The sequence below is a fragment of the Bidens hawaiensis genome, unplaced genomic scaffold, assembly GCF_021521415.1.
Source record: "Bidens hawaiensis isolate Kalapana, Puna unplaced genomic scaffold, B.hawaiensis_p1.1 tig00005359_1, whole genome shotgun sequence".
Taxonomy (NCBI): Eukaryota; Viridiplantae; Streptophyta; class Magnoliopsida; order Asterales; family Asteraceae; genus Bidens; species Bidens hawaiensis.
Window position 1 is genome coordinate 1,462,293 of NW_027491341.1, and position 26,446 is coordinate 1,488,738.

Consider the following 26,446-nt stretch of genomic DNA (forward strand, 5'->3'; position numbering starts at 1 on the left):
TCCACTTCTGGAAGTTGACTTATTGAGTTAGGAACCTAACCCAAGTGGTCTTGCATTTATTGGATTTTTCGTTTAACGGAAATTGCAAATAACATTCTGTTGCGCATGAATTTGACTGTTATGAGTTTGCTGTAATGATTTGATGATTATAAGAAAACTATGTGGAATAAAAATATAATTAAATATGTTCTGGAAACCTAAGACATATGTGCTTCTGTGATGATTTTTGGTAAATTAATTGAGATGCTATGATCGGTGAAATAGTACAATCTTTCTAGTAGGATTTCTGTCTCGGTGAAACTAGCTGCTGAGTTGTGTAAAAATGCATGAAACATGATACTTGCTATATAATTGTTATGTTTTGACCAAAATACCCTTGCGGGGAATAATTGCTAATTGATTGTCATGATTTGACCAAATTGCCCTCATGGGGAATAATGGCTAGTTAATTGTTATTTGTTGACCAAAATGCCCTTACGGGGAATAATTGATAGTGATGTACTTTATGAATACATGACACGTATATGATTGCTTACACATGTAATGTGTCACAAATACACTTGTTAAAGTCACACACGATTCACAAACGAAACACGTTATGTGCATAGGTATTATGTGCCGGGTCTAGAGACTCGATAATATTTCGACACTTAGAAAAATCTCTTTATTGTTTTAGAACGCTAGAGAGAGTTTTTCGGTGACGCGCATCTTGGTGATTTAATTTGGGAAATTCTTCGCAAACAGTGAGTTTCACTTTCCCCTCTTTAAACTGTTTTCAAACGCTTTTCACTTGGGGGAGATAACATACTCCACAACGCATTTAAGATTTTGTTATAAATTATATATCACTTGTAAAGGCTAAGTGGCAAACGAAACATTTGAAGTCCTACATATCGAACCGGTTAATATTTTGAATAGCGAGTCACTGTTGAGTAGTACTACTGGGTTTGACAAACCCCACCCAACGCTAAACTCGACTGGAGGTCGAGCGGGTGTAATTTTGGCTAACACGTACCATGGTCTGGAGGACCTGGTGACAAGGCACTTAATAAACGAGTCAGCTTCGGTGTCGAACACTTAGTAATACTTGTTGTATAGACTAGCTACCTATCGATATATAATTGACATAACACTATCTGGTAACGCAAAACGCTGTAACGCTGTAACGCAAAACGCTGTAACGCAAAACGTTGTAACGCTGTAACGTTGTAACGCAAAACGCTGAACGCAAACGCTAAACGATTTATTTTTATATAACTTGTGAACTCACCAACCTTGTGTTGACACTTTTAGTATGTTATTCTCAGGTAGCTGAGGCGGGCGCGCGGTTTAGGAACATGCATTGCTTGATAAACTTTTAACTATGCAAACTTACTTTTAACTGTTATCCTTGGTTTTAAATCGTCCTGCGTGACGTAACATTGTTTCTATGGTTTTACGCTTCCGCACTTATTTTCATTTAAACGTTTTTATGGTTTGATTATAACTGATGATTCCGATCCTGTTAGTTCACACCCTCTGACGGTAAAACTCTGTTAGTGGATTTTGAGGGTGTGACAGATTGGTATCAGATCCATTGGTTATAGCGAACTAGAAGCTGCATGCATACTAGACTATAACCGCGACGACCCATTAGTTATAATGATACGCACTGCATAGGTTTGTGTAGTCTTGTAATCTTATCTCTTTACCTCTTTCACTCATACGCGCGCGCATACACGACTTACCTGTAGGAATGTCGACGCCGCCCTCATCATCATCCGATTCGATGACGCATGCTCACGGGAAGGAACCGCAGTTACCCACCGCATCGCCACCCCGAGTAGTCCCGGAACTCGAAGCTCCCGCACCGAAGAGGTACCGCCTATCCGGAGGCATATACGAAAACGTCGTTAGCTGGGATTGGTACCCTAACATGATCAGGCGTATGGTCTATCGCGAGCAAGTTCCCCCGTTACCTCACCTGAACCATCCTGCTTATCCCAACACCCTACCACCCATAACCGAACCTGTAGAGCGAGTTCTCGCAGCTGTTGTTTCATGTTTGGAGCGTGATGTGGGTTACATGCGCTATACGAGAGCGAACGTTTCCGGACTGTTAAAAGACGGAACCGAGACTAAGGAGGAGATTGCCCGCATGGCAGCGGCAATGAAGGAAATGCAAGAGGCTAGTGATCAACAGATGAAAATTATGATGAAGATGCAAGCTGAGATGATAGACTTGCAAGAGCAACTCTAGGTAGCAAGGACCCGAACCGAGATAGCTCTAGAGCGTTGCGATGTCTTACAAATGCAACTTGCTCAGAACGTAGCCGAACCTGAGGCAGAACCTGAGGCCGAGCCTGAGGCAGAGCCTGAAGAAGAACCTGAGGAAGAACTGGCTGAGGAGGAGGCACACTCAGAGGTGTCCACAGACGATGACATCTAGACACGGTCGTGGTAACATCAACTTGACTGCAGCTGAACTCCAAACCCTGCTGAACGACCATGCAGTGGCCGCTTTAGCCGCACACGTTCAGAATCAAGCTGGAGGTCCAAGTGGAACGTGTACCTTCAAGAACTACCTTGACTGCAAGCCCAGTACGTTTAAGGGCACTGAGGGAGCTATAGGCTTCCTGCGTTGGGCTGAGAAGGCTGAGTCGGCATTTGAGATGTGTAATTGTCCCCCTGCCAGTAGGGTCAAATTTGCTGCTGGAACACTTGAGGATTCTGCCCTCACTTGGTGGAATTCGAACGTGCAGATCCTTGGATTGGAACGGGCTAATGCTATGAACTGGGAGGAGTTCAAAAACATGAGGCGAGAGGAGTACTGTCCGAGAGAAGAGATTTCGAAGTTAGCGTCAGAGTTCTGGTCACTGAAGATGGTGGGCTCGGAAATTGAAACCTACGCTACTCGTTCTCACGAGTTGGCTGTGATGTGTCCGCGGATGGTGGATCCGCCGAGCAAGAGGATCGAAATGTACAATGATGGGTTAGCACTGCAGATTCAGGGCATGGTGACGTCTTCCAGACCAGCCACGATTCAACAAGCGATCCGTTTAGCTCACAAACTGACGGATTAGGCTGTGACCCAAGGTGCGTTACCACCTAGGGGTTCAACCACTAAGGCCCGTGACAACCCGAGTAATGACAACAACAGCAACAGCAACCCGAGCAGCGGAAAGAGGAAGTTTGACAACACCAGATCCTCGTCCTCGAACCTCCCACCGCAACAACACTACCGTAAGCCCGAATTCACTCGGAGCTTTAACAATCAAAGTCACAACAACAATAACAACGGTAGCGGGCAGGGTTCGAGCGGATATGCTAGGAAATATCCGAAGTGCAATAGGTGCAATATCATCATGTTGGCCCGTGTAACCGTGTCAAGTGTCAGAGATGCGGAAAGATGGGTCACCAGGCAAAGGAGTTTAGAGGAGACCTTGCGGCAACGGGTGCTCCTAAACCACCTATGACGACGGAGGGATGTTACGAATGTGGGCAGGAAGGTCATTTCAGGAAGGATTGTCCCAAGCTGAAACAGAACGACAACAATGGGGGTAATGGAAGTGGCAGTAATGGTGGAAGCAATGGCAAGGGAAGAGCTTTTGTGATTGGGTCGGGTCAAGCCCGCAATGATCCGCACGTGGTGACTGGTAAGTTCCCTGTAAACGATTGTTTTGCTTCTGTATTGTTTGACACTGGAGCTGATAGGAGTTTTGTGTTGAAAGCCTTTAGTCAACTCTTAGACTTAACTCCAACTCCGTTAGATGCTAAGTTTCCTGTTGAATTAGCTGACGGTAAGACTATAGTAACGACTCATGTACTTGCGGGATGTAAGTTAAAACTGTCAACTCATATTTTTGATATCGACCTTATTCCTTTTACGCTTAGTAGTTTCGATGTCGTTGTCGGCATGGACTGGTTATCCGAGAATCGAGCGGAGATTATATGTCACGACAAGATAGTTCACATTTCTACCCCTCCCGGCGAGATCATTTCGGTCCGAGGTGAGAGGAGCGGCATGACCACCAGCGTCATTACCCTTATGAAGGCGCAGAAGTACCTGCGAAAGGGTCATCCGGCAATTTTGGCGCAGATTTTTGAGAAACCCGCGGAGAAGAAACGAATTGAAGATATACCGGTTGTGCGAGATTTTCCAGAAGTTTTCCCGGAGGATTTGCCCGGACTCCCTCCTATTCGTCAAGTCGAATTCCAAATCGAGTTGACACCCGGTGCAGCACCCATAGCACGAGCCCCGTATCGGCTCGCACCGGCGGAGCTTCAGGAACTGTCCACTCAGTTGCAAGATTTGTTGGATAAGGGTTTTATCCAACCTAGCTCATCGCCATGGGGAGCCCCTGTCTTGTTTGTCCGAAAGAAAGACGGGACTTTCCGCATGTGTATCGACTACCGGGAGTTGAACAAGGTGACGGTCAAGAACCGTTATCCTTTACCCCGAATCGATGATTTGTTTGACCAGCTTCAAGGATCGAGTTACTACTCGAAGATCGATCTGCGATCCGGTTACCACCAACTGAGAGTGCGCGAAGAAGATATTTCAAAGACGGCCTTCAGAACACGGTATGGTCACTACGAGTTTTCGGTTATGCCTTTTGGCTTAACCAACGCACCAGCCGTATTTATGGATCTCATGAACCGAGTATGCAAGGCGTACCTCGACAAGTTTGTGATTGTTTTCATTGATGATATTCTCGTCTACTCCAAGAACGAAGCTGACCACGAAGAGCACTTAAGGGTAATTCTGGAATTATTGAAGAAGGAACAACTGTATGCTAAACTCTCGAAGTGTGAATTTTGGCTTCGCGAGGTTCACTTTTTAGGGCATGTGATCAACGAGAATGGTATCCATGTCGATCCCGGTAAGGTAGAGGCCATCAAAAACTGGAAAGCACCTAAGACTCCGACTGAGGTGCCACAATTCCTAGGACTGGCCGGCTACTACCGGCGTTTCATCGAGGGATTTTCAAAGATTGCTCAACCCCTCACCGCTTTGACTCACAAAGGTACCAAGTACAATTGAGGTGATGCGCAAGAATCCGCTTTTCAACTATTGAAAACCAAACTCTGCAGCGCCCCTATTCTAGCCCTCCCCGAGGGAACGGAAAATTTCGAGGTACACTGTGACGCATCTATACAAGGTCTCAGTTGTGTGCTGATGCAACTCGAGAAGGTTATAGCTTACGCCTCTCGACAACTACGGGTTCACGAAAAGAACTACACGACCCACGATTTGGAACTTGGAGCTGTGGTGTTTGCTCTTAAGATATGGAGGCATTACTTGTACGGTACCAAGTTTACCATTTACACCGACCACAAGAGTCTCCAACATATCTACGATCAGAAGGAGCTGAACATGCGACAGCGTCGTTGGGTCGAGCTGCTTAAAGATTATGATTGTGCCATCAAGTACCACCCTGGCAAGGCCAATGTGGTGGCCGACGCCCTCAGCAGAAAAGAAACAGATAAACCCAGACGGGTGAGAGCATTGCAACTCACGATTCATGCCAGCTTACCCGATCAGATTCGCGATGCGTAACTTGAAGCTTTGAAAGATGACAATCTTCCATCGGAACTCATGCGGGGCTTGAACAAGCAACTTGAAACCAGATCGGACGGGGTCCGATATTTTGAGAACCGGATTTGGGTTCCACGGTACGGAGAGTTGAGAACTCTAGTGATGGACGAAGCTCACAAGTCCCGATATTCTATCCACCCTGGCTCAGATAAAATGTATCATGATTTAAAGGCACTTTACTGGTGGCCGAACATGAAAGCCGACATTGCCACCTACGTGAGCGGATGCTTGACTTGTGCCAGAGTCAAGATAGAATACCAGAAACCATCTGGCCTACTGCAACAACCGGAACTCCCAATGTGGAAATGGGAACACATCTCAATGGATTTTATTACGGGTTTACCTAAGACACCGACGGGATGCGATACCATTTGGGTGATCGTTGACCGGTTGACTAAGTCTGCACACTTCTTAGCGATTAAGGAATCGGACAAAATGGAAAGACTAACTCGTGTTTACATGAAAGAAGTGGTGTCTAGACACGGAGTGCCTGTCTCGGTCATTTCCGATTGAGATTCTCGTTTCACTTCGCACTTTTGGAAGTCGCTGCAAAGCGCGCTAGGCACCCGTCTTGATATGAGCACAGCATACCATCCTCAGACGGATGGGCAAAGTGAACGAACTATTCAGACCCTGGAGGATATGTTGCGTGCATGCGTATTGGATTTCGGAAAAAGTTGGGAACCTCACTTACCTTTGGTAGAGTTTTCGTATAATAACAGCTACCACGCAAATATTAAGGCAGCGCCGTTTGAAGAGCTGTACGGACGGAAGTGTCGATCACCACTCTGCTGGGCAGAGGTGGGTGACAGCCAAATCACTGGTCCAGAACTGGTACTCAAAACCTCGGAAAAGATAGTTCAAATCCGAAATCGCATGGCAGCAGCACGAGATCGCCAAAAGAGTTACGCCGACAAGCGCCGAAAACCTCTCGAATTTCAAGTGAACGATCGAGTGTTACTCAAAGTCTCACCTTGGAAAGGTGTGGTTCGCTTTGGTAAGCGAAACAAACTCAACCCACGATATGTTGGTCCTTACCGGATAACTGAGCGCATTGGTCCGGTGGCGTACCGACTGGACCTACCAATGGAACTCGGTGGCGTACACAATGTATTCCACGTGTCCAATTTGAAGAAATGCCTATCTGATGAAACCCAAGTAGTCCCTTTGGAGGAACTGAAAGTTGATGAACAGTTACGTTTCATTGAGGAACCAGTCGAGGTTTTGGATTGGGAAACCAAAACGCTCAAGCACAGCAAAATTCCAATCGTTAAAGTTCGTTGGAACTCGAGACGTGGACCGGAGTTCACGTGGGAACGCGAGGATCAAATGATGAAAAAGTATCATCACCTTTTTGAAGGGCTAACCAAACACAGAAAACCGCGAAACCCGGCAAACCGTCAGACATCACCGGAGGTATGAATTAAATTTCGGGACGAAATTTCTTTCTACTAGGGGATGATATGACAAACTGAAAATTTTTCTTTTTACTCTTTCAGACACTCATCACGACTTGACTCAAATTTTCGGGACGAAAATTCTTTAACATGGGAATGATGTGACAATCGTCAATTTCAGGTTAACTCCGTTAACTCAATTCCGTCAATTCAAACTTAAGATCACTGAATCTATAACACACACTTCATTACATTTAAACTAGGGTTTAAATGACGCTTAACACTTACTACATGTGTAGTCTTTCGGGATTTGCACCGAAACGCAAACGAGTTGACGCAAACGATTGATGAATAAATGAAAAACGTCAAAATAGTAATTATGTGATAATTATGTGTTAGACTTATGTGTTACGTGATAACATGGTTATGAACATTAACTCAAGATGTAAACTAGTTAGTTAAGTTAGAAAAACAACAATTGAAAGTAGAGGGACTTGAGTGTGGCTTGTATGTTTATAAATATATCCTTAACAATCAACCCTAACTCATTATTATTAACCCCACAAGTCCGATCGGCCCCTCCCTCCCTTGCTCCTTGGCTGCCGTCCACTATACACACACCTACAACCCTAAATTCAAGCTTTTGATTGAAGAACTAGGTGCTAGGAAGGTATAATTGATCATCCTTTACATCCTTGTTACTTGATTTTGATGTTTAATGGGTTAATTGAAAACCCTAGCTTGACCGATTTCATGTATGTATAGTTAATATGATTTGTTGTTGATTGGATAATGATTTGATAACTAGATTGAATGTTGTTGCATGTTAATTGTTGTATCTATGGTTTGAGATCAAACAAAAACCCTAATCATGTATGTAATGGGTAATTGATGTGCATGGATGGTGTTTATGGAGTCTAGAGTGTTATATGAATGCATGATAGTTCATAGGTTGTTAATATATTGAGTTTGGATGCAAACAGTTTCTGGACAGAATGTGTATTTGATGTTTAAGTGACTGTAACGAAGTGTAAACCTAAAAATTGGTTGAAATTATTGGTACTATAGTAAACTAGGTTGAGTCTAGTTTCTATAGAGTATAAATTTGTAATTTTTGGACAAGTAAAGGTTAACTTTTATGATTTTACAAAAACGTTGTGCAAAGCTGAGCTGTTAGACCTGCTGTTAGGTTGTTTTGTAAATGTCATATCTCATGAACTACGATACCAATTGGGTTGGTTCCACTTCTGGAAGTTGACTTATTGAGTTAGGAACCTAACCCAAGTGGTCTTGCATTTATTGGATTTTTCGTTTAACGGAAATTGCAAATAACATTCTGTTGCGCATGAATTTGACTGTTATGAGTTTGCTGTAATGATTTGATGATTGTGAGAAAACTATGTGGAATAAAAATATAATTAAATATTTTCTGGAAACCTAAGACATATGTGCTTCTGTGATGATTTTTGATAAATTAATTGAGATGCTATGATCGGTGAAATAGTACAATCTTTCTAGTAGGATTTCTGTCTCCGTGAAACTAGCTGCTGAGTTGTGTAAAAATGCATGAAACATGATACTTGCTATATAATTGTTATGTTTTGACCAAAATACCCTTGCGGGGAATAATTGCTAATTGATTGCCATGATTTGACCAAATTGCCCCCATGGGGAATAATGGCTAGTTAATTGTTATTTGTTGACCAAAATGCCCTTACGGGGAATAATTGATAGTGATGTACTTTATGAATACATGACACGTATATGATTGCTTACACATGTAATGTGCCCCAAATACACTTGTTAAAGTCACACACGATTCACAAACGAAACACGAAACATGTTATGTGTATAGATATTATGTGCCGGGTCTAGAGACTCGATAATATTTCGACACTTAGAAAAATCTCTTTATTGTTTTAGAACGCTAGAGAGAGTTTTTCGGTGACGCGCATCTTGGTGATTTAATTTGGGAAATTCTTCGCAAACAGTGAGTTTCACTTTCCCCTCTTTAAACTGTTTTCAAACGCTTTTCACTTGGGGGAGATAACATACTCCACAACGCATTTAAGATTTTGTTATAAATTATATATCACTTGTAAAGGCTAAGTGGCAAACGAAACATTTGAAGTCCTACACATCGAACCGGTTAATATTTTGAATAGCGAGTCACTGTTGAGTAGTACTACTGGGTTTGACAAACCCCACCCAACGCTAAACTCGACTGGAGGTCAAGCGGGTGTAATTTTGGCTAACACGTACCATGGTCTGGAGGACCTGGTGACAAGGCACTTAATAAACGAGTCAGCTTCGGTATCGAACACTTAGTAATACTTGTTGTATAGACTAGCTACCTATCGATATATAATTGACATAACACTATCTGGTAACGCAAAACGCTGTAACGCTGTAACGCAAAACGTTGTAACGCTGTAACGTTGTAACGCAAAACGCTGAACGCAAACGCTAAACGATTTATTTTTATATAACTTGTGAACTCACCAACCTTGTGTTGACACTTTTAGTATGTTATTCTCAGGTAGCCGAGGCGGGCGCGCGGTTTAGGAACATGCATTGCTTGATAAACTTTTAACTATGCAAACTTACTTTTAACTGTTATCCTTGGTTTTAAATCGTCCTGCGTGACGTACATTGTTTCTATGGTTTTACGCTTCCGCACTTATTTTCATTTAAACGTTTTTATGGTTTGATTATAACTGATGATTCCGATCCTGTTAGTTCACACCCTCTGACGGTAAAACTCCGTTAGTGGATTTTGAGGGTGTGACATACTCAAAATAGTTTTTCAGTTTCCAAATTACCGATTAACTCATTAAATAATGCATAATTCTATAATGTAATAAACACCATAACGTGATGACAAAAACCTATAAGATTAACTCTTCTGCATTTTTTGGTAAAACGTTTTTACCATCCAAGTATGTTTTTTTTTTTTTTGTTTTCCTGCATTGATCATCATATTTTGTAATATTTTATTAATTACCATACATAATAAATTATGTAATTAATTATTCTATCAATGTCTCTAATACGTAATGGAGCAAAAAAAAATTTTGATTAAATTGAGGGAGAACAAATAAAACCAAACAACAAATGTGCTAACTAAATTTGATAAACTGAAATGATTTTAATGATGAAGAGCTAAATATTCAATGTCGGCTCTAGGGTTAGCCAAGTAAGGCAATTGCCTTGGGCCTTCACATTCCAAGGGCCACCATAAGTTTAAGGATTTAATATTATAAAAGAAAATAAAAATAGTAAAGAATACTCATTTGGCCACAACAATCCCTTCATCTTGTGATTTAAACAATTTAGTTTTATTAGTTAACATTTATGGCATGCGGTTAGATTTATACGTATGATATGGTTTTTGGGTTAAAAATCGTCAAATGGAAATAAAAAATCGTTATTCAAAAGGGCCTCAAATTTTTGTCTCGGTTTAGGCCTCTGAGCACGTTGAGACGGCCCTGTAAATATTTAACATATTTTTTTTATTTATTTAATATTCATCTATCACAACTACGTTAAACTTTCAGGGAATGAAGATCCAAGTAAGTGTGTTCAAACCTTACTTTCCTAAGTTTGAAAAACATCTACAAGAGAATTCATGCTACTTTATAGCCCGCACTACCTAACAACAACGCAAAACCCAAGCATGTGAAGAATGCCCAGAAAATCTTTCATTGGCAAACAGATCTAAAAATTGCACCAGCTTTTAAGGGTCGAAGTATGGTTCCATTTTAGAAGATCAACTAATTCAATATTCTAGACTTGGGTTGATTATGATGTATTGTATTTATTATTCACACTTAATTTTTTTAAAAACATTTATTTTGTGTTCGATCATTTACTATTTTGCATGTTTTGTGATAAATGCATTACTAAAAAATACATATATTATTTAATCGGAATGTATGTTTGTACCTTTTATATTTAGCTAGGTTATTGACCCGTGTACGAAACGGGTGGACGTACACGGGTGGAAATAGAAATCGTCAACAAAAGACATATTTAAGATGATAAAAGTTTGTTTCATATGTTTATGTGGAGAATTATTTGATATATTTTCAATTCGTATTCCTATGTCAACAAAGTACTTAAAAACATAAACTTACTAAAACAAAAGATTTATAGTACATTGTTTTGAAACATAATTTAAAACTTTAAAAATTACAAATTCATAAGCTGCTAAATATTTTCTTATAAACCATATTTGTTGTCTTGTTTGTAACTTTACATTGCTTATCCAAAATATGCATTTTGAAACATAATTTAAAACTTTAAAAATTACAAAGTCCAACGGAAGAACCGAGAACGGAAGTGACCGATGAACAACCACCAAGGCGATCAAACTGAGACCGTAGAACAAATACAAGGTACACAAACGTAGTAACCGTTGAAGAGGAAATAATCGGACCAAAAGATTACTCTTAAGCTATCAAGAAACCGGAGTGGATAGACGCGATGAAATATGAGATTGAGGCTCTCAAGGGCAATGACACTTGGGAGTTGGTTCCAAAACTAGATGAAGTAACACCGGTTACAAGCAAGTGGGTCTACAAGCTTAAAAAGAAGGTGGATGGAACAATTGATCGGTACAAAGCTCGTCTAGTAGCCCGGGGTTTTTCCCAAGAATACGGGCTTGATTATGACGAGACGTTTAGCCCAGTTGCTAAACCAACCACGGTTCGGATCCTGCTAGCGCTCGCGACAAGTCTCGGGTGGAGTCTAGAACAAATGGACGTAAATAACGCATTCTTATATGGAGATTTAAGCCATACAATTTATATGGAACAGCCTATCAAGTTCAAAGAAAAAGTAAAGTTAGGTTATGTTTGTAAATTAAAAAAGGCGTTATACAGGTTCAAGCAATCTCCGCGTGCATGGTACGGTAAAATCGGGGAGTTTCTTGAGCATTGTGGGTATAGAAGTACGGTTGCGGTGCTAGTTTGTTTGTTAAGAAAAGCGGGTCAAATGTGGAGGTGGTTCTGGTCTATGTAGATGACCTCATAATTTCAGGTAATCGGAAGGAAGAAACGGACCAGCTTCGAAGTAATCTGTCCACACTGTTCAAGATCAAAGATCTGGGGAAGTTAAGTCATTTTTTGGGTTTGGAGATTGAATATCCCAAACGGGCCTGGTACTACATCAAAGAAAGTATACATGTGAGTTGTTACAAAGGTTTGAATTTGGAATGATAAACTCAAAATTAGCAACAACACTTATGGATGAAAATTTTCGGTTGTATCAAGACAAAGGAAAGGAGTTGGAAAATCCAATCGAATACCGACATATTGTAGGTAGTTTAATCTACCTAACTTTAACGAGACCGGACATAGCGTTCGTGGTAGGCGTTTTAAGTCGGTTCATGCAACAACCTCGTCGTCCACACCTGTATGCGGCTCATCGAGTTCTAAGGTATTCGAAGAATTCGATCGGGCTTGGAGTTGAGTTTAAGAGGGAGTCGAGTACCGAGTTAAACGGGTTTTGTGATGCGGATTATGCAGGTGACCTGAACACTAGAAGGTCGACAACCGGGTTTATGTTTTTTATCGGTAAAAGCATGGTGTCTTGGTGTAGTAAGAGACAACCAACGGTGTCGTTGTCGACTACCGAGGCGAAGTATAGAGCCTCGGCAATGGCAGCTCAAGATTTAGTTTGGTTGGTTCGACTACTTGGTGAACTTGGGTAGAAAGTTGATTAAAAAGTAAAGATGTTTTGTGATAATAAGTCGCAATCCAATTGGCCGAGAATCCTATGTTTCATGCACGTACCAAGCACATAGAAGTGCATTATCACTATATACGTGAGAAGGTGTTAAACGGTGAAATCGATTTAACGTACGTGGATACAAAAGAACAAGTAGCCGATATGTTGACTAAGAGTTTGTGTAAAGTCAAAATGTTGAAGTTTTGTTCGTATGGGAATAAAGAAGGTTGGTATTGAGAGGGAGTGTGAAGATTATGACAATACCACCTTAACGGGCCAAAACGGTTAGTACGGAAATAAATGAGGGTGGTTGGGAAATAAACGAGGGTGGTTCGGTAATCTCTAAAGGGGTGGTTGGAGGAGATTAATAAAGTCGAAGGTTTAGTTCAAAAACTTGGAGGCCAAGTTCGTTTATGATTATCTTTTTAATGTTTAGATAATTATGTTTTCTTATTTGAGTTTTAGTAGGATTAGCTTGCTGAGTAGTATAAAAGCTCATTATGTTTAGTTTATTTTAATTGTAATCGTATCTTGTTTTGCATTTAATAAAACAAAAGAGTTGATCATCTGATCAAACCTTCTGAGTTGTGTGCTTCCAGTTTAACAGATAGGACTTGCCAAAGGTAAACCAGTGTAGGGAATTGTTGGCAAAGCAAGAAGAACTAATACATGCCAGGAAAGTTTTTGAAGTGGATGAAGCAAAGCTGCTTGCACAAACAGAGAAGCAGAGTAACTAATATTAAACATTATAAAAAAATAAATGTCCAAGATTTTAATTCTGCATAGTTTCTTGATGTCTTAGTTTTCAGTTTTTTTTTCTTGTGTTTCAGCATCATTTAGATACGCAAGGAATTTTAATAAAAAATAACTTGCCTTTAAGATAGTCTTGCCTTTGTGAAATAAGAATCATGTTTAAAAGAAATTAAACTGATTTGAAACAAATATTTATTATCAAGATAATGTAAATGAAAACATATAAATCGACTTTTAGTTACAAATTAGCTGTTAATGGTCAAGGTCTGTGTCATTTTTCGTTAATATTTTCGCTAGAGTCTGCAGTTGAACTAGGAATATTTATTTAGATTGATGTAGTATGTAGAATATATTGTTGGGTTTCAAGCATCAGTTATAAAATAATTAAACGGCAGAAAAGACAATCGAATATTTCAAAAATGCCCATTATGAGTCCAGTACTCCAGTTGCAATAATCTTATCTCAAAACCAGTTCATAGCAAATCAAGTTATTGGTGATGGAATATGACGAACTAGAGATTTAGTCCACAACGATTCAACGATTGAAGGATGCTAGTCCACACGCCAAAACGCCCAAACCAAACCACTTTGGTTTGTTGCTTGGACACCTATTGGTCTCGGCATCTCCCTGCGTCACACAAAGGGGAGAGGCCAGAGGTGCCTGCCGAATTTGGCTTGCGGTGCCTATGGTTTTCAACTTGTGATTTGGTTTACCAAATGTTCTCATATTTGATCCCTACGTCTTATGTATATAATCCCATGATTAACTAATCCTAGCAATAGCTTTGTTCCCAGGTTTCCTAATTAAATACATGTCTTATGTTCTAATTAAATACATAGCAATAGCTTTATCGTCATGACTGGGTTAGAGATGTGTTATGGGATGTGCTTAGACGTGCCGGGATCTCAGCCAAAAAAGAGGCACCTGTTAACTTTTTGACTGATCCGCGTGAGGGAAGATCTACCCTGCGTCCTGCGGATGTTCTTGTGTTTGGCTGGGCAGGGGGTAAGCATGCGTGTGTTGACCTCACTGGGGTGTCCCCGTTGGTGGGGCTGAGAGACAGTGGCTTCGTACCGGGACAGGCGGTTTTGAGAACGGAGTCTAGGAAGGTTGCTAAGCATGAGACATCGTTGGTGGGGCTGAGAGACAGTGGCTTCATTCCATTTGCCTTCGACACTTTTGGATCCCTAGCTCCCGAGGCGGTTCGCTTCTTAGAGCGGGTGCAGAAGGTGGTCCACAGTGACTCGCAGAGCCCGAGGAACCAAGGATTTATATTTAGTAGAATAAGCTTTGCGATTCAAAAGGGGATAGCGGCGCAGCTTGTTGCTCGCTTACCCATTATCCAGATGTAGTTCGGTTTGTGTTATATATAAAAGGATCAATATTTTCTCAAAAAAAAAATAAATAATAATAATAATAATTGATAAATTAAGGGACTTATAAAGTATATGGTTTATTAAACTCTAAAATGAATCATAAGGTTATATTGTATTATCTACCTATATAATAAAATAGTGGAGTTTCTACAAAATCATCCATTTAGTTTTCACCAAAATTCTTCAAATTGCCACATGACATTATCTAACTTTTTTTTCATTATTATTTTAAAAAATCATATTCTTATCAAAAACATCTATTCTCTTCAACACGCATGCTTAGAAAAACTTAAAGAGTATTTTGAGTAATTAAGTTTTGTTTACAAAACAAAAGATTGTTTTGGGAACTTAAAGATGATTATTAAACCACTTCCATCGGTGGCTTTTGATGAGGAGTCGGTCGGCTCTTTTCTGAAAAAAAAAATGAAATTCAATAGCCTAACCAACCAAAGCCAATCTAAGTCGTTCCACCAACCTTGATTGGCCATTTTTTTATTATTTCTTTAGTTGTTTTGTCACAAAGCACTATATTAGGTTCATTGTATATTTTTTTAAATAATACTTATGAAATTAAAATTTTCAAAATATCTTATTCAAACTTTAAAAAAAATAGCTATTTTATTGTAATATTTTAATTCATAAGTTTTTCCAAATAAAAAAGAGCATATAATATTTACGTAGCTTGATATTCATTATCAATTTTTATTAATAACGTTTTTAGTATATTTGAAATAAATAATGAAGATATATGAACACTTAGAATGGTCCGTCTTCAAATAAGTATTAGTTTTTAAATAAAACAATTAATTATAATCCTTTTATTAGCTTTTATAGAAAAGAGTACACAATATTTTTTTTTTAATTTTCCATTATATTTTCAATACAATAAAACTTATCACAGTATATATTTTATTGAATTTAAAGTTAGATTGGTTGAATTGTGAATGAGAGTGAAAAATTGTTTTTGTTGGGTTGTGTAGGTGGAGGAGAGAGATAGGTTTGGTTGTGAATGGGAATATCCTTAATATTTTTTTATCGTGGTATTATAATAACGTAACACTAAACATAACATAACGTACATAATTCCCCGATTTATGTAACATATCGAGCTTTATGGTGTCTTATATATTCGAACATAACTAATGTCATGTGTATTGATTATATCCATATTACCGATATTTCAAAAATTAAGTCGCTCTAATATTTATTTAATGTAACATTACTATAACATAGTCACAGCATGTAAGGATTTAAAATTCGGTTCCCCCTTTTAAAATCCTTTCAATTATATTTGAATATGAATTTATAGCTACATAAATTAAAGATTTAAGCTTTCTTGCATACGTATTGTATATTCCGTTGTCATTATTTTTTGTTGTTTATTGTGTGCAGACATGCTTCTTGGATTGTTGCAAGGGCAACAGAAAATGTAAAAACTTATACATATTCTGTCATCTTTATGATAGACGATGAGTTATAATTTGGTATGTGCATTGTATTTTGGTTGTACCTTATTAATTTTGGTTGCAGCATGAGTGGTGATATGAGCTATGACCTTTGTTTTGCTTAATTATATTGAGGTGTAAAGTGGTAGTATGCTTGCTTCTCTTTTCATAATTCTTTGTTCATGCTTTTTTAGATTTCTAGATGTTTGAATGCTAAATATAAGCTGATAATCATGTCTTTCATTAACAAAGAGTACTATTTATGAGTTTTATGCAATTTTGATCACTACAACAATTGTTATATAGTTGTTAAATATTTTTTTCTAACTATTTCAATTGACAATTAGCATTTAGACAATTCTTTAGAATGTGTGCATTTTGGCAATTAACTTAAAATATGATCTTTTATTAATTTCAGTTTTTTATTATATGATTTTGTTGAACTGGGTCTTTTTTACAAGATTTTGTTGGTGTTTTTAGATTAAAAAAATTTGTAAAAATGTTTGTTAATTACTACAAAATACTAATATTTAATTTTATAAAATTAATACTAATGTTGAAGTTTATTAAGACACAAGGTTAATTTGTTAAGAGTCAAAATTTAGAATTAGGCAAGTTATTAACAAACAACTTTCCTAATTTGGATGATAAAAGAGTCTATGTCTCAATTTAGAATGGTTAAATCAATTGTTAAAATGTATTCAAAATTTAAATTGCAACAAAAAAGAAGAAAAACAAGTTGAGTTTTTTTCCAAATTTTGATGATAAAACTCTTTGTCTCAGTTTAGAATGGTTAAATCAAAGGTTAAAATGCATCTAAAATTTCAATTGCAACAAATAAGAAGAAAAAATAAGTTAAGTGACTTGTGATAGTATTTTTATTTTTTTTCATGTTTCACATTTTGTAATTATATATACTATTCTTTTTTGTTATTTTATTTTATTGACAGAATTACAAATTTTGTCCTTTAAACATATACGATTTATGGATCAGGTCATTTAAAAAGTTTACTTACAGGTGGTGTCCTTTACATAACATGTTTGTTTGATTTTCGTCCTTTTGATTAACCGTCATCCGAAAACTCAGTTAAATATTATCATGTGCCAAACATGTGAGAGCATAATTGTAATTTTCACCTGTTTTTATAATTAATATATAAATGTAATATAAAAAGATTAATAATATAGTTACAATAAAATTAATGTGGGTCTCACACTTTCATCCCCATCATGTCTCCTCTGGACATTCACTACCACCAAGACTCACCCACGACACAACCATCACCTCCATCGCCACTATGTCACAACTAATCCAAATCACCGAGTGGATGCATAAATCCGTAACGGATATCGTCAAAAACCTCACACAAACACCGTTACTGGTTCAGATCCACGCCGACGGCGAGGTTAAAACGAACAAAGCCTCGTCGGAGAACGGATGGAAAACTACGTCGTCGCTTGAAGGAGTCATTCTCGTGGAAGAACTCACCGGATAAACCGATTCGGAATATTCCGACGGAGTTAGGCTTTTGGAGGGGAAAGTGAACAGATAGGATGATGAAAAGGATGACAAGTAACAGTAGGTGTTATTTGTTGAAGACTTGTAGATCTGAACTATTAGAGACAAGACTCAAATGATTTGCAGGCCCTAAACCCTAAACCGGATAAACCGATTCGGAATATTCCGACGGAGTTAGGCTTTTGGAGGGGAAAGTGAACAGATAGGATGATGGAAAGGATGACAAGTAACAGTAGGTGTTATTTGTTGAAGACTTGTAGATCTGAACTATTAGAGACAAGACTCAAATGATTTGCAGGTCCTAGTTGATAGGAGAAACCCACAGTGGTGGTAGAGATAGATGGTATTACCGTAGAACCATTCCACAACTGAAAAAAGACCACCCTCTTCGGAGCAAAGGAAGAGTGTGGATTTAGATAGATTAATAGAGGGATTACCACTCATCACTCGGAGAGGCCTGAGCTAACGGTTTTCTGAGATGGTGGTGACGGAGGGGCGGCGGGGACGGTGGCTGTGGTGGTTGAAAGTTGGAAGAAGAAATGAAGATGAAGATCTATGATGTTGAGTTAAATGGTGGGACCCACATCAATTTAATAGTTTTTTTTTTCTAAAAAAGTAAATTAAATAAATGTGTAATTACAATTATGCCCTCACATGTTTGGCCCATGATAATATCTAACTGAGTTTTTGGATGACAGTTAGTTAAAAGGACGAAAATCAAACAAACATGTTATGTAAATGACACCACCTGTAAGTAAACTTTTTAAATGACCTGATCCATAAATCGCATGTGTTTAAATGACAAAATTTGTAATTCTGTCTATTTTATTATAATCCCGTGTATTACACAAGTACTAACCTAGTTACTACTACTAATACTCTAAAGGAGAAAAGGAACTTACCAATAGTCGAAGGGAAGAAAAGTAGCGTAATGAAATGTGATACGTATGTAATAAAAATGAATTAAACTTTAAATTTAAAAGAACACAATAGTAACATTGTTATGGACAGTATTTTTCATAATTAATATAATAATTCAGTTGAAGAACTTAGGGTTGTAACGGGGTTGATCGATCAATCTCTTGTAAAGTATATGTGTTTTGTTATCTTTAAACCGATTGACAAGTTAATTTGTTTAATTAAATGAGTTAAACAAGTATGGACTTTTTTTTTCCGTTTTTTATAATTAACCAAAAGATTAGGGGCCAATTAGTGAAAACAAAAACATTGTTTCCTATATCATTCATTCACAGACCAGACCCTAAGCAATTTTTACTAATAATAAATATTCATTCATTCATTCGACAAATGCTGTAGTTGTCCATAGTACCAAATACGAAGGCTTCTTTCTTTCTGGGTTTTCTTCCACAAATTAAAGGAGGTAATTCATTTAAAATAAAAGATATTGATGCTTTGGTGTGAAATTATCCCCTTATGCACACCACCTGTTTGATGAAAGTCCCCAATGAAATGACTTTGTTTGTGTTTAGCCTTTATTATCTAAGCCCTGGTTTCTTTAACATTGGATTGTGTTTAGGGCTGACCGCCATCCCTTTCTTTAACCTGCTTGTTTTGTCTTACAACCTCCACTCCTTTCTACCTTCACTTTGGCTCCTCAGTAGTCGTTTTAATATGATTTATTAATTAGTTTGATGAAACTACCAGTATGATATTTGTTTTTCTTTTGTTTTCATCACCAGTTATTTTTTGTGGTGTTGCAGAAATGCTAGGTGGCCCGGGTCTTGAATCCGTTGTTGATCGTAAGTACAATGTTTTAACATTATTCCTTTCATGTGAATTGTTTCTTCTAATGCTAATGATTCATTTCCCTGCAGAACTCATTTCAGTCATCACAAATGACGGACGAAACATAGTTGTGAGTTTATTATTATTCTTTAATCAATAATGTACCTTAATTTCTTGAATCTTGATTAAATTTCAATTTTTGTATTCAGGGAATTCTAAAAGGTTTTGATCAGGCAACAAATATAATTCTGGATGAATCTCATGAAAGAGTTTATTCCACCAAGGTTCGTTCACACATCATTTTTTCTTTTTAAACTGATATTATTTTCAGGGCTGGCTCTGAAAAGACGAAAAAAATTTTGGACCAAAGGCGAACTTTTTTTTTGGGCCTTAAATAAAAGAAACATTTTGTTGGGTTTAAACAATTTAATTATAAATTGGCTTATTTGATTATGATTTAAGTTGTGTAAAAAACTTTTGTATAAAAATAAAATTAAAATTGTCTCAAATAAGACTAGAAATCACAACCTTTTGGTTAGATGTCATACCCCTTTACCATTAGACCAAGCTAGTGGTTATGTAATTGTGTTGAAACATTAATTATACACATGTTTTTGATAAAAATACATATATTTTTTTTTTGAAAAAAAAAATTTTCGGGCCTAGCGGGGTGTCGGGCCTGTGGCCGTCGACTACCCTGCCATGCCTCAAAGACAGCCCTGATTATTTTTAGCTTAATCTTTAATGCCCAATTGAAAATTTTTTGTATTTGTTTTATAATCTGACTAATATTGGTCACATTTTGTTTGCAGGAAGGAGTTCAACAACATGTGTTGGGTCTTTACATCATTAGGGGTGATAACATGTATGTTTCTTTAAATGGGTTAACATTTGTTCATTTATATTAGAATTTCTAGTTTTGTGACAGACTAATCAATTATATTATTATCTTCAGATGCATTATTGGGGAACTCGATGAGGAACTTGATGCGGGTCTGGATTTGTCAGAAGTGAGAGCTCAACCTCTGAAGCCTGTTATTCACTAAGGAGTTATAAATATGGTATGCTGCTTAAGTGCAATTATGTTTTGTCAAAGAGAGTAAATGATTTGATTAAGAAACCAGTGTTAGATTCATGGGCTTGAATTCTTATGTTTTTGCTATATGCCTTGAGGTGGATTCATTTAGCTTTTGGTTGAAAGTGGACCTTATCTTCTAGAACTATTGATGTTCCAAGAATGTTTAAGCATTCATGTGATGATCTTTTTGTCTTACTATCTTATCTTGTTGGTTTTACATTCTTAGGAACAGAGAAGGTGTATACATAAACTATATGTACACACATATATAGACATGCATATAGCTGTGTAGTAGTAGTTGCTCAACTAATCCTATCAACTATAGTTATCGAAACTTTACTTAATCACAAAGTTATAGATAATCGTAATAGTTGATATATTCGGTATGTATGACTGGTTTAGGGGGGGTTTGGGGAGCTTGTAAAATTTCTTTTGACGCTTTTGGAGTAGCTTTGCCAAACACATTTTGCTTTTTAACAAGCAAATGAGCAAGTTTTAAAAGCTCACCCAAACACCCCCTTAGATTTAACGGTTATTCTAAGAAGACAATCATAACTAGTGTAAGAACGTGTACTTTAAAGCAGAGTTTGTACATTGAGCAACTCCTAGGACCTTGCACTTTTTTAAAACCGAGGTACTTCGGTGACATGCACTGTAGTTATATGCAGGTATTGGGCGCGCTGTTGTAGTCACAAATTCAATTCGGTGAACTAAACCTTTAAAAACATCAATTTTATGGTATAGTTTAAAATAAAATTACGTGCATGCGTAATTGAATGTGTTATGTGTGCAGTAGTTATTCAACTAATCCTGTAAACTATAGTTACCAATCCCTTTACATATTGGATACATTGAACCTGCCATTGCTGATGCTACAAATTGAATTAGTCTGCAAAGTGATATCAATCAATCAATCATGCCCAGTAAAATCCCACCGACAGCAAAGCTATAAGTAGGGTCTGGGGAGGGTGGGATGTAGGCACACCGTACCTCTATCCAAAGGAATAAAGAGGTGGTTTTCAGAGAGACCATTGGCTCTAAGTACATGTGTATAAAGCAAAATAAAGGAAATCAAAGTTTAACAGTTATATAAAAACTACTACTAATTATAATAATATTAATAATAAGATCACAGTTTAACAGCTATATAAAAGCTAATAATAATTATAATAATAATAATATATGTAAGGGAAATACCGCGAACCCCAGTTAGATTCAGGCATGCTACACTTTTTAGTTATTGGTAGAACCCAAGGTATGTGACATAAATAAGTTAAATCTAAGCCCTAATGTATTCAATTCTCTCTAAAAATCCTTAACTTTAATTCTACCTCTCCACGAATTCCTATCCTCAACCATGTCCTCGGAGAGGTTTAGGTCTATCAAATCATGCCTAATCCTCTCATCCCAAGTCAATTTCGGTCGTCCTCTACCCCTCCTCCCCTCTATAGTAATGTTTTCTACGGATCTAACAGGATTCGTCGTCTGTCTTCTCTTTACATGTCCAAACCATCTCAATCTCCACTCTCTTATCTTGTCTGCTATGTTCGCCACCCCTAATCTCTCGCGAAACACAACGTTTCTTATTCGGTCTAGCCTTGTGTGCCCACACATCCAACGTAGCATTCTCATTTCTGCTACCTCCATCTTCCGCACTTATGCCTTCTTGATGGCCCAACAATCTGTTCCATATAGCATTGCAGGTCTAACTGCCACCCTATAGAATTTTCCCTTTAGTTTAGTCGGGAAACTCTTGTCGCACAATATACCTGTGGCTGCTTTCCATCTACACCATCCTACCTGAACTCGGTGGGTCACATCACTGTCTAATTCCCCATCGCTCTGTACAAATGATCCTAAATACTTGAACTTCGTTACCTGCGGGACCACCTGCCCTTCAATTGTGATCTGTGCGTCTTCATTGTCGTTTATCCCACCAAAATCACAGTGGAGGTACTCCGTCTTAGATCGGCTAATCTTTAAACCTTTTGTCTCTAAGGTTGTTCGCCACTCCTCAAGCCTCATGTTTAGATCTTGTTTTTTCTCAGCAAGTAACACAATATCGTCTGCGAACATCATGCACCACGGGAGAGTCCCCTGAATCGACTTTGACAACTCGTCCAAGACTACTGCAAAAAGTGATAGATTATGTTAATAGTTAATTAGTTTGGTATGTATAAAGCATGAATTTAATATGCTCAGATTACAACAGTATACTTTTAAGCGGTTCGGTCTTGATTGACAAAATCAGATCTACTACTTCTATAAAACGAGTCAATGTCGACCGCTTAAACAAATAAGCATCTTTATTATCTCAAAACATATATCATAAACAATATAGAGAAGGGAGGAAAAACCGATCTACGATCCTCCTCTTTCTCTTCAATATCGAATCAACAAATAACCAAAACAAACATAACAACATAATAATGATAACACAGCCCTCCCAAACACCAAAATAATTCCAAAAGATCATAACTTAAACCTAAAACTACAACTACTATCCCTAATCCTGATAACATTATCAGCCGATAAAGTGTTCACATTCACCCGACACCTCACCACGGGCTTAAACTTCGGTAACTTCAACTCACCGAGCTTAATCCTCACCGGGACCTTTGCTCTGAGAACCAAAGGAACAGTTCCGGTCTGTTGTTGGGCCTGTAACGAGCTCAAAAGCCCACTAGCATCTTGGGTCTGGCCCGTTAGCGGGATATCTAACACAGTCGTGTTTCTATGACCCTGATAGAATTTGGGCCATGATCCTTCACAAAGAATTGTACCCATGTAGATCACGGTCAACTTTGACCCGCCTTCGTATGATATTCCAATCTTCGTGTTCGGGTTTCTCGCGGTAATATTGACATTGAATTGAGCAGATATTGAGTTGTCAGTGTTGAGATCAAACCGGGTGATCGTCATCCCGTCGACCGAGTATTTTGGTAATTTCGGGTCAAACCCGAAGTACACTACTGCTGCTAACACGCCTATAATAAGCACAAGTATGATTATTGTACAAAAGGTGCAACATAGGCACCGACCGCACCAGTTTTTCCTTTTGGGTGGTTTGGAGTATTGGACCGGGATGGTGAGTTGGAAAGGCGGGTGTGGTTCGGTCGGGTGACCGTTTTCGGACCGGGAAGAGCCTCGGGGGACCAATGGCGCAGTGGGTTTGTTTTGTGACTCGAGGTCGGGTGTGACCGGGTGGATTCTCTGGTGGTCTGCCATTTGAATGAAATGATGGTTGTGATGAACGGACACTGTGTGGTTTTATATGTTTTGGTGCTTTGGCTGAAGAAGCAAGTAGTAAAGTATAACACTTTTTTTCTTCTTTAATGAAGGAAGTTGTTGTGTTATATAAGACTAGGAAAAATAAAAGACTAGATAAAGTCATATGGAACTAAAAGTTGCAAAACAGTCCTTCTACTTTGGATTTTGTACAAATCTTACTTAGAACAATTTTTTTTTTTTTTTTTTTTTGACAAAACCGTTTTGTTTTCTTATCACAAAACGATTGTCTAGAGCATGTGAAAATTAACTTGAGGCATGTTTCAATAGAAAAATTAAGTCTACCAAAGTTATACATGGTATGTTTGATAACAAGACCTAATAACTTATACGCATCATAGCGCTCGTGTCCCCTAGACTTAACAAAGTGAGTTAAAATGAAATCAGAACGTGATTTATTTATGTTTAAATTCTAGTTTTTAACTTATTACTTGTATTTTTAGTCAAATGAGAATTAAAACCTTTTGTAACAACAAATGTTTTATAAGAATGGTAGAAACTATTTTGATGAATCATTTTATACGCAAACGCGAAATCTATCTGTCTAAACACGTCGAAATGCATAATATATGGATGAGTTTTGTAGTTAGTGAAAGTGTAAGGAGTTAAAGCTTCCTTATTTGACTTTGTATATGAATTGGTTGAACAATCACTTTCTTGGCATATATTTTTATACACCGTTTGGCATAGTGTTTACATTTAAACTTCCTCTGTTGCCTGATATTTTATGCCATGTAAACACTGCATCGGGTACAAGTGCAATCCACAAATATACAACATGGTAATGTGTCAAGGGTTTTAGGTACAACCCGTGAAGGATATATTATAGATGTATTTTTGGGTTATCTACCTTTTGAAGACCGGTGCCTCTTTTACACTTTTAATTTCAGATTGACGTGTCGGGATTTATTGACTTAGTCTTAAAAAATTACGCATACTTTTATTAATGACAAAATGGCAAAACAGGTCCTTTATGTTTGCACGGTTTTTCAATAGACGTCATTTAGCAAACGTAATAGCAGAAAACATCCTTTATGTTAAAAAAACGTTGCACAGTTCGTCCTTTTCACTAACGAGGGTTAGTTTTTATCGTTAAATCAAGTCATGTGCACCTCATGTGAGGGCAATTTAGTCTTTTTACACCCTCAGGGGTTACTTGTGTAATTGACTAAAAGTCTTGGTCTTTAAATAAAGAAAAGTTTTTTTCTTTTTAACCATCATCTTCTTCCCCAAATAATCATAACCCACCATCTACACCATAACCAAACACCAAACACCAACCACCACCCATCACTCCGGCCACCACCATCTCATCCACTCCGACCACTACCGCCAACTCCGGCCACCACCATTATGTATATGCTTTCAACAAAGCATTCACACCCCATCACTCTCACAGTCTCACGCCGCCACCACCGTCGCCGTTAACATCACCCACCTTTTATCCCCATACCCAAACTTCTCCGACTTAAGATATTTATTTATTCTCTTTTCTCTCTCTCACTCCCTTACTTTTCTGCAATTCATCACCACCACCCACCACCACCACTAAACAACCTAACAATCTCCGAAACCGCAACTACCACTACGATCACCAAACTACCACCACCAACGTTGGGCCGCTGAACCCACCGGAAAAAATAGTTTAACGAAGTCCGATTGAAGCTCCTCTAGTATCAATCGGACACCAATTTAATGTAAGTAAAACATAAATCTACTCGGCTTTGCATTATGAAGAAAAGCCCTATCGTATGGAGTATAATTTTGAAGCGAATTTGATAATAATTTATAAGGTTTTAATCGGAAGTTGCAGGTGGAGTGGTAAGCTCCGGCTTATATTAATCGGGTATTGTAGAGTTGGTGGTCATTGTGGGCAGTCGTGTTGACTCCGGTGAAAAGAGATAACATGTGGCGATGAACAGTGGTGGTTGTCGGCGGCGTTGGTGGCGGCGGTTGTTGACGACAGCGCCACCAGATCTAAGCAATATTGAGGATTTCAAAAACTCACTAAGGCGGTGACTGTGGTGTTTCAGAGTGGTGTGTGGTTGTAGATGGTGGGTGTAGACAAAGATGATGATGGATAGAGATGGAGATGATGGTGGGTGTAAACAGATTAATGAGGATGATGATCGGATGTGTGAAGATGTGAGAGAGAGGAGAGAGAGAGAGAGAGAGTATTTATTGTAAATATGATATTTGTTTTATTCAATTATTAAATATATATATGTGAATTTACAAAATTAGCCTTATCCTTAATACATATTATCAGATGTAACGAGAAAAGTTAACGGAGTTAGTGTCAAAGGACGTAACGTGATAGGGATTTGAAACATCAAGTATGTTCTCTGACATTAAGTTTGCTAAAGGACTACCATTGAAAAAACGTTCAAACATAAAGGACGTGTTTTGCCATTTTGTCTTTATTAATTTGAATAGCTTTTTATATATATATATATATATATATTTAAGTTACACATTACTTCATTCGATGGATTTAAACTTTTGAATCCTATTTTGCGTCATTTTAAATAAGTA

At 38.0% G+C, this 26,446-nt stretch overlaps 2 protein-coding genes across 2 annotated transcripts; one reads left to right on the plus strand and one right to left on the minus strand.

The window, feature by feature from the left end:
* Positions 1-19,498: 19,498 nt before the first annotated feature.
* On the plus strand, positions 19,499-20,770 carry LOC143629627 (sm-like protein LSM8). The gene is made up of 5 exons (XM_077098855.1): positions 19,499-19,559; positions 19,635-19,675; positions 19,755-19,829; positions 20,358-20,410; positions 20,501-20,770. The coding sequence occupies exons 1-5, from the start codon at positions 19,523-19,525 to the stop codon at positions 20,589-20,591; spliced, it is 297 nt and encodes a 98-aa protein (XP_076954970.1). The 5' UTR covers positions 19,499-19,522; the 3' UTR covers positions 20,592-20,770.
* Positions 20,771-22,977: 2,207 nt separating this feature from the next.
* On the minus strand, positions 22,978-23,851 carry LOC143629628 (NDR1/HIN1-like protein 6). Its single transcript, XM_077098856.1, has one exon. It carries the CDS (start codon positions 23,849-23,851, stop codon positions 23,096-23,098), a length of 756 nt encoding a protein of 251 aa, XP_076954971.1. The 3' UTR covers positions 22,978-23,095.
* Between the last annotated feature and the right edge of the window lie 2,595 nt (positions 23,852-26,446).